The 12,805-nt window shown below is 39.1% G+C and overlaps 1 protein-coding gene across 5 annotated transcripts in view; it reads right to left on the minus strand.

Moving 5' to 3' along the window:
• pde10a (phosphodiesterase 10A) overlaps nucleotides 1-12,805 on the minus strand; it is a 76,161-nt gene that overhangs the window by 14,422 nt on the left and 48,934 nt on the right. For 3 of the 5 annotated variants that reach the window (XM_054798857.1, XM_054798855.1, XM_054798858.1), the window contains 6 exons: nucleotides 5,608-5,636; nucleotides 4,609-4,732; nucleotides 2,875-2,924; nucleotides 2,608-2,748; nucleotides 2,207-2,362; nucleotides 295-345 (listed from right to left, as the gene is read on the minus strand). In XM_054798857.1, the coding sequence (XP_054654832.1) occupies nucleotides 295-345; nucleotides 2,207-2,362; nucleotides 2,608-2,748; nucleotides 2,875-2,924; nucleotides 4,609-4,732; nucleotides 5,608-5,636 (551 nt within the window). The remainder of the gene's footprint in view (nucleotides 1-294; nucleotides 346-2,206; nucleotides 2,363-2,607; nucleotides 2,749-2,874; nucleotides 2,925-4,608; nucleotides 4,733-5,607; nucleotides 5,637-12,805) is intronic. The other 2 variants (XM_054798856.1, XM_054798859.1) reach the window with 1 other exon arrangement.

The following is a 12,805-nucleotide window of genomic DNA, read 5'->3' on the forward strand; positions in this document are numbered from 1 at the left end:
GTGTTATGCTATGGGTTCGTATAAAAACAGTGCTTGGCCATAATGACGTCCTCGGAGACCTGTTTGTTGAATCTATGGCTTAGTTGATTGGACAGGGCCCGGTCGCAACCCCGTTCTTGTACACAGTGGATTTCCCCATTAAAAACAGCAGTGCAGAACCAGAACAAACAAAGGCACCAATATCATAATAAGTGGGGCAGTCAGGATTTACCCTGTTCCCAAACAGGTATTCAGTCAAGTACATTCTAGTGTATTTTCCACAGTGTGTGTGGGTCTCTTTGGACGTTTGCTCACCTGTACTTGATGAATGGCAACTGACGCCCATGCTAGGTTAGCTGTTGCAACCTGAAATAAAAAGAAAAGCTTACCTTCCAATTACATTGGTGATGTTTAAAATGTTAAAAACTTTGCACGTTTTTAAGGATAACATATTTTGTTTTATTATGTCATATAATTCAGCCATGGCGCCTGGCGACTCTTACTAGTTGTAGCACGCGCGGCGGAACAAATCCCCTTGTGCAGCTCACGTGCAGCTAGCTACACTGAGGAAGGGTAACATGGCTTATTCGTAGGGGTGTCACGAGACACCCAGCTCCCGGGACGAGACGATACACATGATTGGGTCCACAAGAACGAGACGAGATTTTAACATTAATTTTAAGAAAAGTGCAATGCCTCTTCCCACAGAGACAAAGCGACTATATGACTGACAAGAGGGTTCTCTCCGTTCATGCCGTTGTTCTATGGAACGCCCTCTTCTAGCCTTTTTGGAGGTGAGAGACAAGGCAACCAGAAAGCATGCACATGACAATATCTGGAGGCCGGCAAAATGGTCGAGTTCATTTTCATTTATCGTGTGATTAATTTAATGTCGCGACACAGTTTTTTCTGAACGAGAAATTTTGTCATGTTTTAATCTCGCGAGATGTCGTGACACCCTGGAGCAACACATTGTGTCATAAATGGTGCATTATGTAATAATGTAAGACATTTTCACCTCATTATGTAATAACGCCTCATTTTGTAATAATTGCCATATTTTGTTATAAAATTATTAACGCATTTTGTAATAACTTCTTACACATTGCAAAAGTTATTACCAAATGCGAATGCTGCACCTTTTTAAAAGAAAATTGAACAATGTGGTGCATTATGTATTAAACCATTGAAATTGCCTTAAATACAAAAACCATCACGACGTTAAGCATTTGATTAGAATTCATTGTAAGAAACTAGTACAATGTTTCATTGGTCAAACCTAAATCAGTTGTAACTGTAATGATTATAATGTGTTTGCAAGCACGCAATTGCATGTTGTTTTTGTTATTCAAAAATAAAATCTACATGTTTCACGCATTATGTAATAAAGAACTTTTACCCATTATTTGTATACATAATTTTATGTATTATAATATGGAAACAATTTTTATTCCCAAGCATTATACACTCCAGATCAAAATTTTTAATCAGTTGAAAAATTAAAAAAATTATACTTTATTATTATTATTATTATTATTATTATTGTTATTATTATTATTTTTAATAATAATAATAATAATTATATATTTTCAAAATTGAAATCCATTTACACAAAATGCAATGTAGTTATTTAAACATTTATTATTATTATTTTTAAATGTGTGTGTGTTTTTTTTTTTTTATCATTGCAACTGAACGTTTCCCGTGGCCCGGTTTGGCCGCGCCCACGGACCGGTACTGGGCCGCGGACTGGTGGTTGGAGGCTCCTGCTCTAAAGAATGCAGTGGCCATTTTCTATTATTCTTTCATTTCAACTAAGTTTTACATGTGTTGTTAATTTAGTCACTCACATTGCGGCCAAAATGGGTCATGTTATCTGTTTGCATGACTGCATGACATTGTGATTGCAGCCAAAAAGCGCAAAGTTCTCCAAAGCAAATTTCCCTAAAGGGACCATAGGGCTGATACGAGTTATACTCTTGACATGTTAAACTACCGGTAGTTCGATTTGTGTGTAGATTAATGTAGATATTTTTATGTTGAAACTTGTGTTATTTGTTTCATATAAACTACATGTACTGCTGTATTATGGGAATTATTTTTCTTAAAGAAAATCCCAGAATGCTAAAAAAAACTGTTACATGAATCCCACACTTTAAAACTCAGTTTAATATCAGCCTTGTCTCCAGAGTTCTAATCTTGTGTGTTTTGTACGGGTGGAGCTGACCTCCTGGTGGCTGAGGTTGAAGGGCTCTTTGCCCCAGTGTCGATGTAGCTCCAGGATGGCAATGAGGTCCCCGATGGCAGTGAGGATGGGGAGGCACAAGACAGAATGAACGCGGATCCCTGAGTCCTGCCCTGTGCCGTCTGGGAAGCGCTCGTCCTGGAACATGTATTCCAATATAAGCTAGTTATAATACAAAAATTTACTTTAATGATTTCTTTTTTTGCTTTTATGAATTTTTCTGAACTTCATGCTGGAATTTGTGAAACGGTGCTTCAGAAAAATGTTGACTGAGTGAATTCACGCAATGATGTACATGTATCACGAAATTACTAAATTCACACAAAACCCAAATGGTGCCTGCCACGAGTTATTCAACATTGATTGACAGATAAAAACCTTACCCCCATGATGTCTTCTACTAAAAGTGTTTTGCGAGTCTTGGCAACATGAGCTGCAATGGTTGTTCCGAATGCGATGGGGCCCGAGGGAACGAGGCTTGGGGGACCATCCTTGGCCCTCGTTGGGGTGAACAAACATAAACTCTGTGTGCATGCAAGCATGGGAAAGAAAAAAAATAAAGGCGACACAAAAAGAGAAAGAAAGAAACTTCAAACACTAAATTAGGGTTGTTTAGAAAATGTGCCAAATGAAAAGACTTTTACACTTACATTGTTGCATTCGCCCAAAAAGTAAAGTGCAAATCCGTCAGCTTTTGTTGCTGCAGGAAAAAGAAGACACAAGAGATCAGGTTAGGAAAGCGGAAATGCAACAGGACAGCATCCTTATACAGTGGGGGAAAAGTATTTTAGCTCCTGTGGATTTTGCAAATTTACACCCTTTCAAAGATGTGAACAGTCCAACATTTTTATGGTAGGTTTATTTGAACCAAGAGAGACAGAATGTAAAAAAATAAACCCAGAAAAAGTAGCATTAAATAAAGGTTTTACATTCATTTGTATTTGATTAACATGGCTCAGTACTTGCTTATTGGCAAGCACAGACGTCAGACGTTTCTTGTAGTCGGTCACTAGGGTTGCACACATCTCAAGAGGCATTTTGGTCAGACAAAAAGCTCCAAAGCAAATTGTTTCCACCTCCATGTTTGACAGTAGGGATTGTGTTGTTGGGCTCATATCGAAGCATTTCTCTGCTTCCAAAAAAGATGTTGTCAAGTTGATGCCAAACCGCAAAAATTTGGTCTAATCTGACCACGTCACACAAACCTTGTCTTCCCATACCTGCGTGGGAACCCTGTCACCAAGGTTCTTGCTGGTGGTATTTGAGCCCATTCCGGTCTTGTGCAGGTCTGCAATCTTGTCCCAGAGGTCCTTTTGACAGCTCTTTGGTCTTGCCCGTGGAGGTGGAGAGGTTTGAATGGAACAGACTGATTCTGTGACTCTTTAATCCACGAGTTTAGATTAGGAGTAGTGTCCTAAAGGGAAAAGACTAATTTGTGTGCTTCATGGGCACATAAGTGGTCTGTTGGGGTCAGAATGCTTGCCAGTTGGTAGGGGATCAAATACTTATTTCCCTCCATAAAATACGAATTAATTTATTTATTTAATGCTGTTTTTCTGGATTTATTCCAATCTGTTTCTCTTGTTGTAAACCTATCATAGACATTTTCCTGAGTAAACAAGCAATAAACCTGCAGAAACGTTGTGGTTATCAGAATTGATAGCTTCATTTGAACAGATGCTTATATATTTTATTTAATAAAATATAATTTGGGATGTAAGGCAGGGGTGTTCAAAATGCAGCCTGGGGGCCATTTGTAGCACCCGGCTGTTTTTTTATTGGCCCCTGGCACTTTCTAAGAATATAATTTAACAAGAAAAAAAAAAACACCAACTGCAAAAATAGAAAAATCATCAGTAATTTTAGAATTATGTCAAAATATTAAGAGGAAAACGTTGCAATCAAATGAGAAAAAGTAATTTCACAAGAATAACATCATAATATTATCAGGAAAACTAATGTTATTTTAGGAGCATAAAATTGAAATAATAAAAAAGTTATAATATTATGAGAAACAACAAAACAACCAATAAAGTTGTCAGTATTAGAAAATTAGGTTGCGTAAAAGTTAAAATTTTAAGAGATTAAAGTAAAAATATTATGGGAATAAAGTCCTAGGTATGAGAAGAAAATTGACAAGAACAAAGATGAAATAGGTGGGAAAAAACCCAAATAAAGTCAAAATATTAACAGAAAAAAGTCGTATTTTAACGACAAGAAAAGTCACAAATTTATGAGAATAACCTCGTAATATTATTATATTATGAGAAAAAATAATGTCACGTTAGTCGCATAGAGTTGAAATGTTCATGGAAACGTGTTATTTTTTAAAAGTTAAAGATTTTTAATCCAAGCTGAAACATAACCATAATGCAGTCTTCTACCTGTTTTAATGATGTTGCAGAGCTCATAGAGCAATAGCTTGTTGTCTCCTCCAGTGTCCAGGCGCTGCTCCATGTAGCTGTTGAGCTCATACACCACGCCCTGCATGTTTGCATCCTGGTACTGCTGGACACAACACACAGAAATTACATTGCATAATCTCACCACAATGCATCGTCTCTACAGACCTCTACAGAACACGACTGTAAGCTTTCTTTGTTGAATGAACAAGGATTCTTTTCTGGTTTCTGGCTTCTGGTTCAGAAAGACAGAACTTTTCATCACAACATTTACCCACCACGTCACACTTAAACGCCCCGCTCATCGCTGCATTCTCGCTGAGGGATCATCCCCACTGCATCCCGAGAGGGGGCCATCGAAGTCTGACAGCTCTGATTAAAGCAGTGGCGAGCTTTGATGCTCACATTCATCTTAAAAGTGAGCTTATGTAAGCGGCAGACCTCCTGCCTTGTGAGGGGCCAAAGACCTGTCATGTCTGTGCCTACAGGGAGGCTGTGGAGGCGTCATGGAGAGAGGCGTACTAGAAAGTCTCTCCCTTGGGATCCATTTGGCCCTCCCACATCCTGTTTCAACAGACGTATGGATGACGCACCAAAGGGCTGAGCGACCCTCGTTTTTCTGTGTATATGGGTTTGTAAGTCCCTTTCATTGAGGTCATAGAACCAACTGAGTAGACTGAGATGCTGCTTCCTTTGGGCATTGAGGCGTCAGAATAAGGTGTGACCTACAAAATACGGGAGTCAGACATATCTCACTAAAATGTGTTTACGGATTTTTCAAGACAAAGATAAGACACGTACTGTATATACTACTACCATCCCAAAACAGAAGGCAAAGAATCGGTTGAGATGTGGCACGGTGCTAGACAAGTGATAGGTATTTGTGTGCAATCAAATAAATGAAAGCAGATATTGAGAAATCCCATGTGAAATCTTCTAATGTCACGTCACACAGTATGTTCACATAGAGGCAAAACATACCCTGGTGACTTCTTTTGATGGCGTGTCATCTGTGGAAGAGAAAAACATATGGTTCATGGTTCATGGTTTTAATTCATCTTGAACATGCATACAAGTCAAACAGTTGCACATCACACAATACAGTTCACAGTTTTGCATGTCCAAAAAGGAGTAGGAAGAAGCAAAGCTTATTTAATCCTACCCCTCATCAGTTTCACATCAATTGCAATACATTTATTCACCTCTTTTTCTTCCAGGTATGCTTTGTAAGGCTACATGACAATGTAGTGCGATCATAACCAAGGTTTTCACTTACTAAAAGGAAGCTACAGGCATAATGATAACTGATAGAATGATTGAAGAAGTGTTTGATTGATAATGAATGAGTACAGACCATGTACTCACCACAATGAAGAGTTGATAGTCAGTATAGTAGTGGTTAGATGTTGTATTGTATGTACACAGTGGTTCAGGTCTCTTCTTCTTTCTATTTTGTGAACATCAACTGCTTGTACTTTTTCTTAAAATCGCTCATTGTTGTGCATTGTTTGAGTTCCTTACTCAATCCATTCCACAACTTGATTCCACATACAGAAATGCTGAAAGTTTTCAGTGTTGTCCGTGCATATAGGTGTTTTAGGTTAAATTTTCCTCTCAGATCATATTTCTCCTCTCTTGTTGATATTTATTACACAATATGGTAGATGATGGACGAGGAACACTGAGACATCAAGAAAAACAACTAAACTAACAACTGAAATTTTTCATTAACTTGAAATATTGAAAATGATTAATTTGTTAATTAATTCTATAGTAAATAAGTAATTCTGGGTACAAAATTTGTATTTTGCATGGTCAAATTTTGATAAAAATTTTACACGAGCACCGATAAATAGATAAGTAATCGTCCTACATATCTTACATATCTACATATCGTATCTCTAATATTTCAGCCTGATGTTGGGATCCTTCCATTTGAATGGGTTGAACTTGAGCTTTACTTTTGTCCACTTGCGATCGCTACGATTTAAGTCTGCATATTTATTTGACACCAAATTGAAAGGGAAAGTTCAAGAACATGATAAAGCAATATCCAAAGTACAACACCGCATACAACCAGTGAGAAAACCTCAGAATCCCCACTCTCTCATCCCGTCACGCACATACATTGACAGGTTTTCACAATGCCGGGAGTGCAAAACCAATATCAATAAAATCTTCTAGATTAAACACTCTTAAAAACAACAATTGTTCATATAGTGCACACAGAGCATTGAAGACCTTCATGCTTGCCTTCCTTCCTTCTGCTGTGTGCTCTCTGCGCAGTGAGGTATTCAGGCGCACTCGTAATTGTGAGTGTTAGGCGCTAATTGTTTTTATTTGACGTACCCCCTAGGACAATACCCCACTTTGGGAACCTAGGCTGTAAAGAACATGCATTTGGCAAACTCAAATGAGAATATTACACAAACCAGTCCGTTTGCCCTGTACTGCTATCATTCCGCAGAATCGAGTGCCCAAACAAACCATCCCACGTGTTGCTGACTCATTGTCCGTGCATTTATTTATTGAGTGCGACTGCTAAATAACCCGCCATGGGGCCAAAGAAAGCTGTCAGTGCCTGCAGTATGAGAAAGGTGAAAAAGACTATTAAATTCAAGAAAGAAGTCATTGCAAAGTGTGAAGATGGTGTCGGCGTGGCCGAGCTTGCCAGGGTGCACAGGAAGTCTGCATCAAGGACGCGAAAGGGGGGAAAGGTGTTAACAAAACAGAGATCACAAACGATCGAAGATGTTGACAATTTGCTGTGGCTGTGGATCCACTCCTGTCCCTCTTTGCCTCCCTTCTCTCTGCTTCTCACCCCTTTCATTTGTCATTTATATATATTTTGCATTTCTGCACATAAAACTAAATTTTTTCTCAATAAAATGTAGTTTTTGTTCATATTTGGGGTGTCTGGAACTGATTAATTGGATTTACATTATTTCCTACGGGAAAAATTAACTAGAATTTCATATGTTAGGAACCTACAAAAAAAATCCATCCCCTCTTCTGTAAAAGAATAAACCATCTGACGTCTCCATATAAAATACTACTTGGCCACATTTGGGACTACATTCTTCAGTGTCCCAAGACTTCAAGGGAATGAGGAAATGAATAAATTAAAAGAATGACTACACATAGGACTCAAATTGCGGATTTATACTTCCTCCACTTTTACTCAGGGAGTCATTTGTTTCAATTACAATGTTATGACAAACACAATCCAGAAATAAATCATTTAACTTGACAAGTGCACAATTCCAAGAACTCTGGAGCAAATTCCTGGTGGGATTTGAAGACCGTTGGGAAGACAGCAAACAATATGAATATTGACTTTGGATGCAGACAATATGTGATGATAGCCAAAGATAACAGTTACTGGATTTATATTCCGGGAGTGCTACTTGGGATGAAAAAAAAATCATTCACACAGTTTGAGCAGTCTTCAGCGCACGAGTCAACAGAGCACAAGAACAGAAACAGCTCCGATCTCTTTGATAACATTTCATGTGATCCAACCATGCAAAGCCTCGGGTGCATTGGAGGAAAAAAAGATCCAGTGAAGTGCTGACTCAAGCTGGTGTGAGCTTTGAAGCAACCCTCTGTGCATGTGAAGAAAGAATTACAGGCGGACACATTGTTTGCTGTTTCAAACATGCCTCCCTGAGTTTCCTAACTTAGCCGTGAGAGCTATTTTAGAGTGAACCCCTGGTCGTGCGTGACGTCAAACCGAGGACAGGGGAGCTGCACTTAAAGAATGCAAACCCTTGAAGAAAAAATGAAAAAAAAACCCATCTTTTCAGGCAGTTTGTTTTTCGTAATGACTTATTGATGCCAGGGACCAACTTGAACCCATTACACACACATTTCCTGTTGCAAAACAGTCTTTTAATGTAATATACAACTAAAATGGCTCATAACACCATGCAACAGAACACAACTCAAGAATTGATTGTAGAAAAAAAATCTGAATAACAATGGGATTTTACAAAGTGCTAACAAAGTGCTGACAGGAATCCTAATAGAGTGTGGGTGCAGTATGATGTAATATTGCATTCAACTCTGCATGTTGTGTTACATGGGATGTGGAACTATGCAAGATTCTGAAATTATGCAAGATCCTTGACAAGGAAGGCTGTCTAAATTAGGGCCATAATGCAATAAATGAAGAAACGCAATACTCAAAAGTAATGTAATGTTCCGCCATGCTAGTATTGACATTTCAGCTATCTCTGGAGCCAAGAGCTAGCGTCCATAGGTCCATGTGATAAAGACTAGTCTGCTCTAATGGCATCCCATATTTTCAGGGACCTGCTGTGCTTTCAGTAAACACAGTAGGAGAGGGCAGATGTGTTCTTAGAAACTATTCAGCCAAATTCATCTGTCTACCAACTCTTGAGCAGATAAGTATGAAAATTAGAAGGAAAATCTATTAACATTTATTAGTTCTATTGCTGTGTAAAATCAATAGCGAAGCTGTGAACTTTTGCGTTTGATCGTTTTTAAACATGAAGCAGTCAAAGGGTGTGTGGACACTACTCTAAATTAAGACCCTTCACCTTCGCAGAATCCATCTATAGGCTGCATCTAACTTGCAGGATCCTTGACAGGAGCTTTATTGATCTGCCGCCACAGTTACACAATCCCCCACAGGATGCTGAGCGAGCAGTGACTCAGCGCTCGATACACGTTGGCCTAGTTGTGGTCCTGCATTGACCTCGTTTATGGAGGACATGCTGGCTATGATCTTCTGCTGTATTCTAGCAAACTGGGAAGTCAAGAATGTCAGACTTCTGATTGAGAAAAGTGCAACAGAATGACAGTTGGACTTAAACTGACCTATACCTAATTATTCGGACATTGCACAAAAATGGCAGCAATGTAAGAATGGCAAAACATCAAAAACATCAAAGTAGGGCGTACTCTCACTAGGCCAATCATACCGTGCCTTGGCCCAATTAACACCTAAAGCACTGTACGTTTGGCTAGTATGAGCACACCTAATAGGGCCCAGGTGCGGCATGCTTCCCCTCTTTTCGCACGATTGGAAGAGGTGGCCTTGGCATCGGCACAGCTCCATGCACACGCACATGCAACATATGGCGGGGTCATAGAATGACTGTAATGCAACTGCTCCATTCAGATTCTAAATGATAACTGACACAATTTATAATAGAAGTCAAATGCAAATACTCAAATTGTCCAAAAGCACAGCACACGCTTTCACTTGCATTAGTGTGCGTAATAAAGACATGTCATTTAATTCATGTGATTGCTAAACTAGCAAAAATGATTGACAGTGGCAAAATTGTACAAAATAAATATTCTAATATTATATATTACATTATATTAAATATACTCCAAATAAGACTGGTTACAATTGTCCCTCGTCTAATGCGGTTAATTGGTTCCAGAGTAAATGTCCACTAAGTAGGATTCAATATTAATAAATTGAATATTTTCGTAGTTAGAACATAGAAAACCTGTTTATGACCTTCTAAATATGTTTTTTTAAACATCATTACAGCCCTGTAGACATGAAATAGCACCCCTATAGTCACCTTGATACTTGCATTACCCAATATCCATCCATCCATCCATTTTCTATACCGCTTCATCCTCATTAGGGTCGCGGGGGCATGCTGGAGCCTATCCCAGCTGACTTCGGGCAACAGGCGGGGTACACCCTGGACTGGTCGCCAGCCAATCGCAGGGCACATATAGACAAACAACCATTCACACTCACAGTGCATTACCCAATATAGTAGACATAATAATAGAAAATAGGCCATTTTAGACAGACTTACACGTTAGCATTGACAGCATACTTCCTGGTGGCTATTCATCTCATCAATGTAATGTTACTGACAGTCGGAGACCAGTGTAGAATACTACTCTACTGCCGCTGTTTGTTGTTAAGGAGAGACTCATGATGCACTTCCATCGCGTAACAAGAAGAGAACACATGCAGTGAACAGTCACACAGGAGCTGCTGTCGGCCACTCTCTCCACTGCTAACCTGCTGCTAGCACTCAGCTAACATTCAACTCTACTAGCTGACATCAAACACATCACTTCCCAGGACCCGCTTCTTAAAAGGTGCACACGACAAGTCACAGATACTGTGTTACGCTTCATATCAATGTCTTTTGAATGCCTTATATTTGTATTTTCATTCATTTAGCCATTTTCATGCTTGAAAATGCTTAATTTAGACCATGAATACATACAGTTTGCTTAAATAAATTTTTCCACTAATAATAGACCACATTCAACCACGAAATAGCAATGTATTAATTAATTTTTGAAAAATTGCAAGAGTGAAGGCAAAATGTGCACAATAAAACAACTGTAAGTAACTATTTTGCAATAACTTGTCAGTTACTTGCCTACATTTGTTGCTTAAAAATGACCTCTACAGTATTTAAGAGTGACAACACAGTACTGTATGAGACGAACATGAACATATTCATGCTTCACGCCTTTGCTTGTTACTTTACACGACAGGTTTGTTTTCCACTGGAAACAATACACTGTGTTTATTTTAATTTCTTTACTGCATTTCAGACAAACCATTTTCCAGCATCTGAAGCTGGACCCAAATAGTTTTGTGCACCCCCATACGCTATCTCCCGAGCCCCGCAGGTGAGACCACGCTCTTATCCCACTAGTGGGGGGTGGTATGCGGAATTGGGGCATGTCAGACAAACCTATCTTTGTCTTTGTGTCATGCCATCCGCTCTCAACTGAGAAAAGAGAATCAGCTGCTTAGCAGCTCTTCCTCATACTCTTGTCCTTTGGGGCTAAGTTGCTTAAAAAGCCGATTAGACAAAAGCAATAAACATTTCTTTTGCAGTTTTTTAAAGACACATTGAAATGGATCAGCTGGATGCTTAATAAAACCACACATTACGGCCTACAATGTCAGTTAAGAGCAAATGGGTCAGGAATACTGCACTTAATTTAGCTTCTTGGAAACAAAACTCTTACCTGAGACCTCTTTTGTGGGCTACGAATCAGACATGCCCTTGAACATATCAGCCATTAAATTAAACGTCCATCCATCCATTAATTCTCCATTCCACTTCTTCTCATTGGGTCTATCCCAGCTGACTTTGGGTACACCAATCATAGGGCACATATATACAGTACACACAACCATTCACATGCACATTAACACCTATACACAGTTTACAATTAACCTAACACGCATGGAATATGGGAGGAAGCCCCATGCATGGGGAGAACATGCAAACACCACACAGATTTAAACCCGGATGTGAGGAAGATGTGCTTGCCTCATTTACACAAATATCCCACAAAACAGTAACATCAGAATCATAGCAGGTCCAGCAAGATCCTAATTAACAAGTTGGAACCTTGGTGACAGCAGATGGCACAGACAAAAGGACAAGGGGCCTCCGGATAGCTACAGCAAAGGGTTTAGCATGTATTAACTGTCCCATGACGTTGAGTAAACATTACCAAGTGGTCAAGGGAGGTGTGACAATCAAATGACATCAGCAAGGTCCTACGAACATGTGTTGGCTGCAGGCTGGTCCCAAAAAAGAACTTAGTAGAACAGAAATTACAACCCTATGAATTACTAAAACAATAAATACGACAAAAAACCCCATCACGAATTGCATGCTGTTGCACAACCTTTGCACACACCTTCTTTCTCTGTGTCTCTCACACACACAGACACACACTTGTGGGTAAGTCTGATGTAATCCAATGTTGTCCATCACATGATAAGCGAGAGAACGGGACACGCTGCAGGGAGCGCTTCCGGGAAGCAGTTAACTCAGTGATGATCACATGATGATCATCATCCTGATGCACTTAGGAAGAATATAAAAAACAATCCGAGTTCTTAAATGTCACTAGAATATGACAAATGATGAAAAAAATAGACGCATAAATGTGAATTTTTTTTTTTTTGTAAATATAAACGAAAACCAAAAGAAGAAGCATGTCTATCTACAAAAAAAAAAAAATGGTAATACTGAAACTGGATTGGATATAACGCTAACATGCTAACAGTTAGCGTGATAACATAGGAAAAGAGTAACTGGAGTAAAGAATGTGCTAAAGTAGAACCTTAAGGGTTATGCGCCATCCTGGGTGGACTGAAAAGCCTAATGAGACTGGATAAGATGTTAAGAAGTTCACA

Source organism: Dunckerocampus dactyliophorus, chromosome 14, assembly GCF_027744805.1.
Source record: "Dunckerocampus dactyliophorus isolate RoL2022-P2 chromosome 14, RoL_Ddac_1.1, whole genome shotgun sequence".
NCBI lineage: Eukaryota > Metazoa > Chordata > Actinopteri > Syngnathiformes > Syngnathidae > Dunckerocampus > Dunckerocampus dactyliophorus.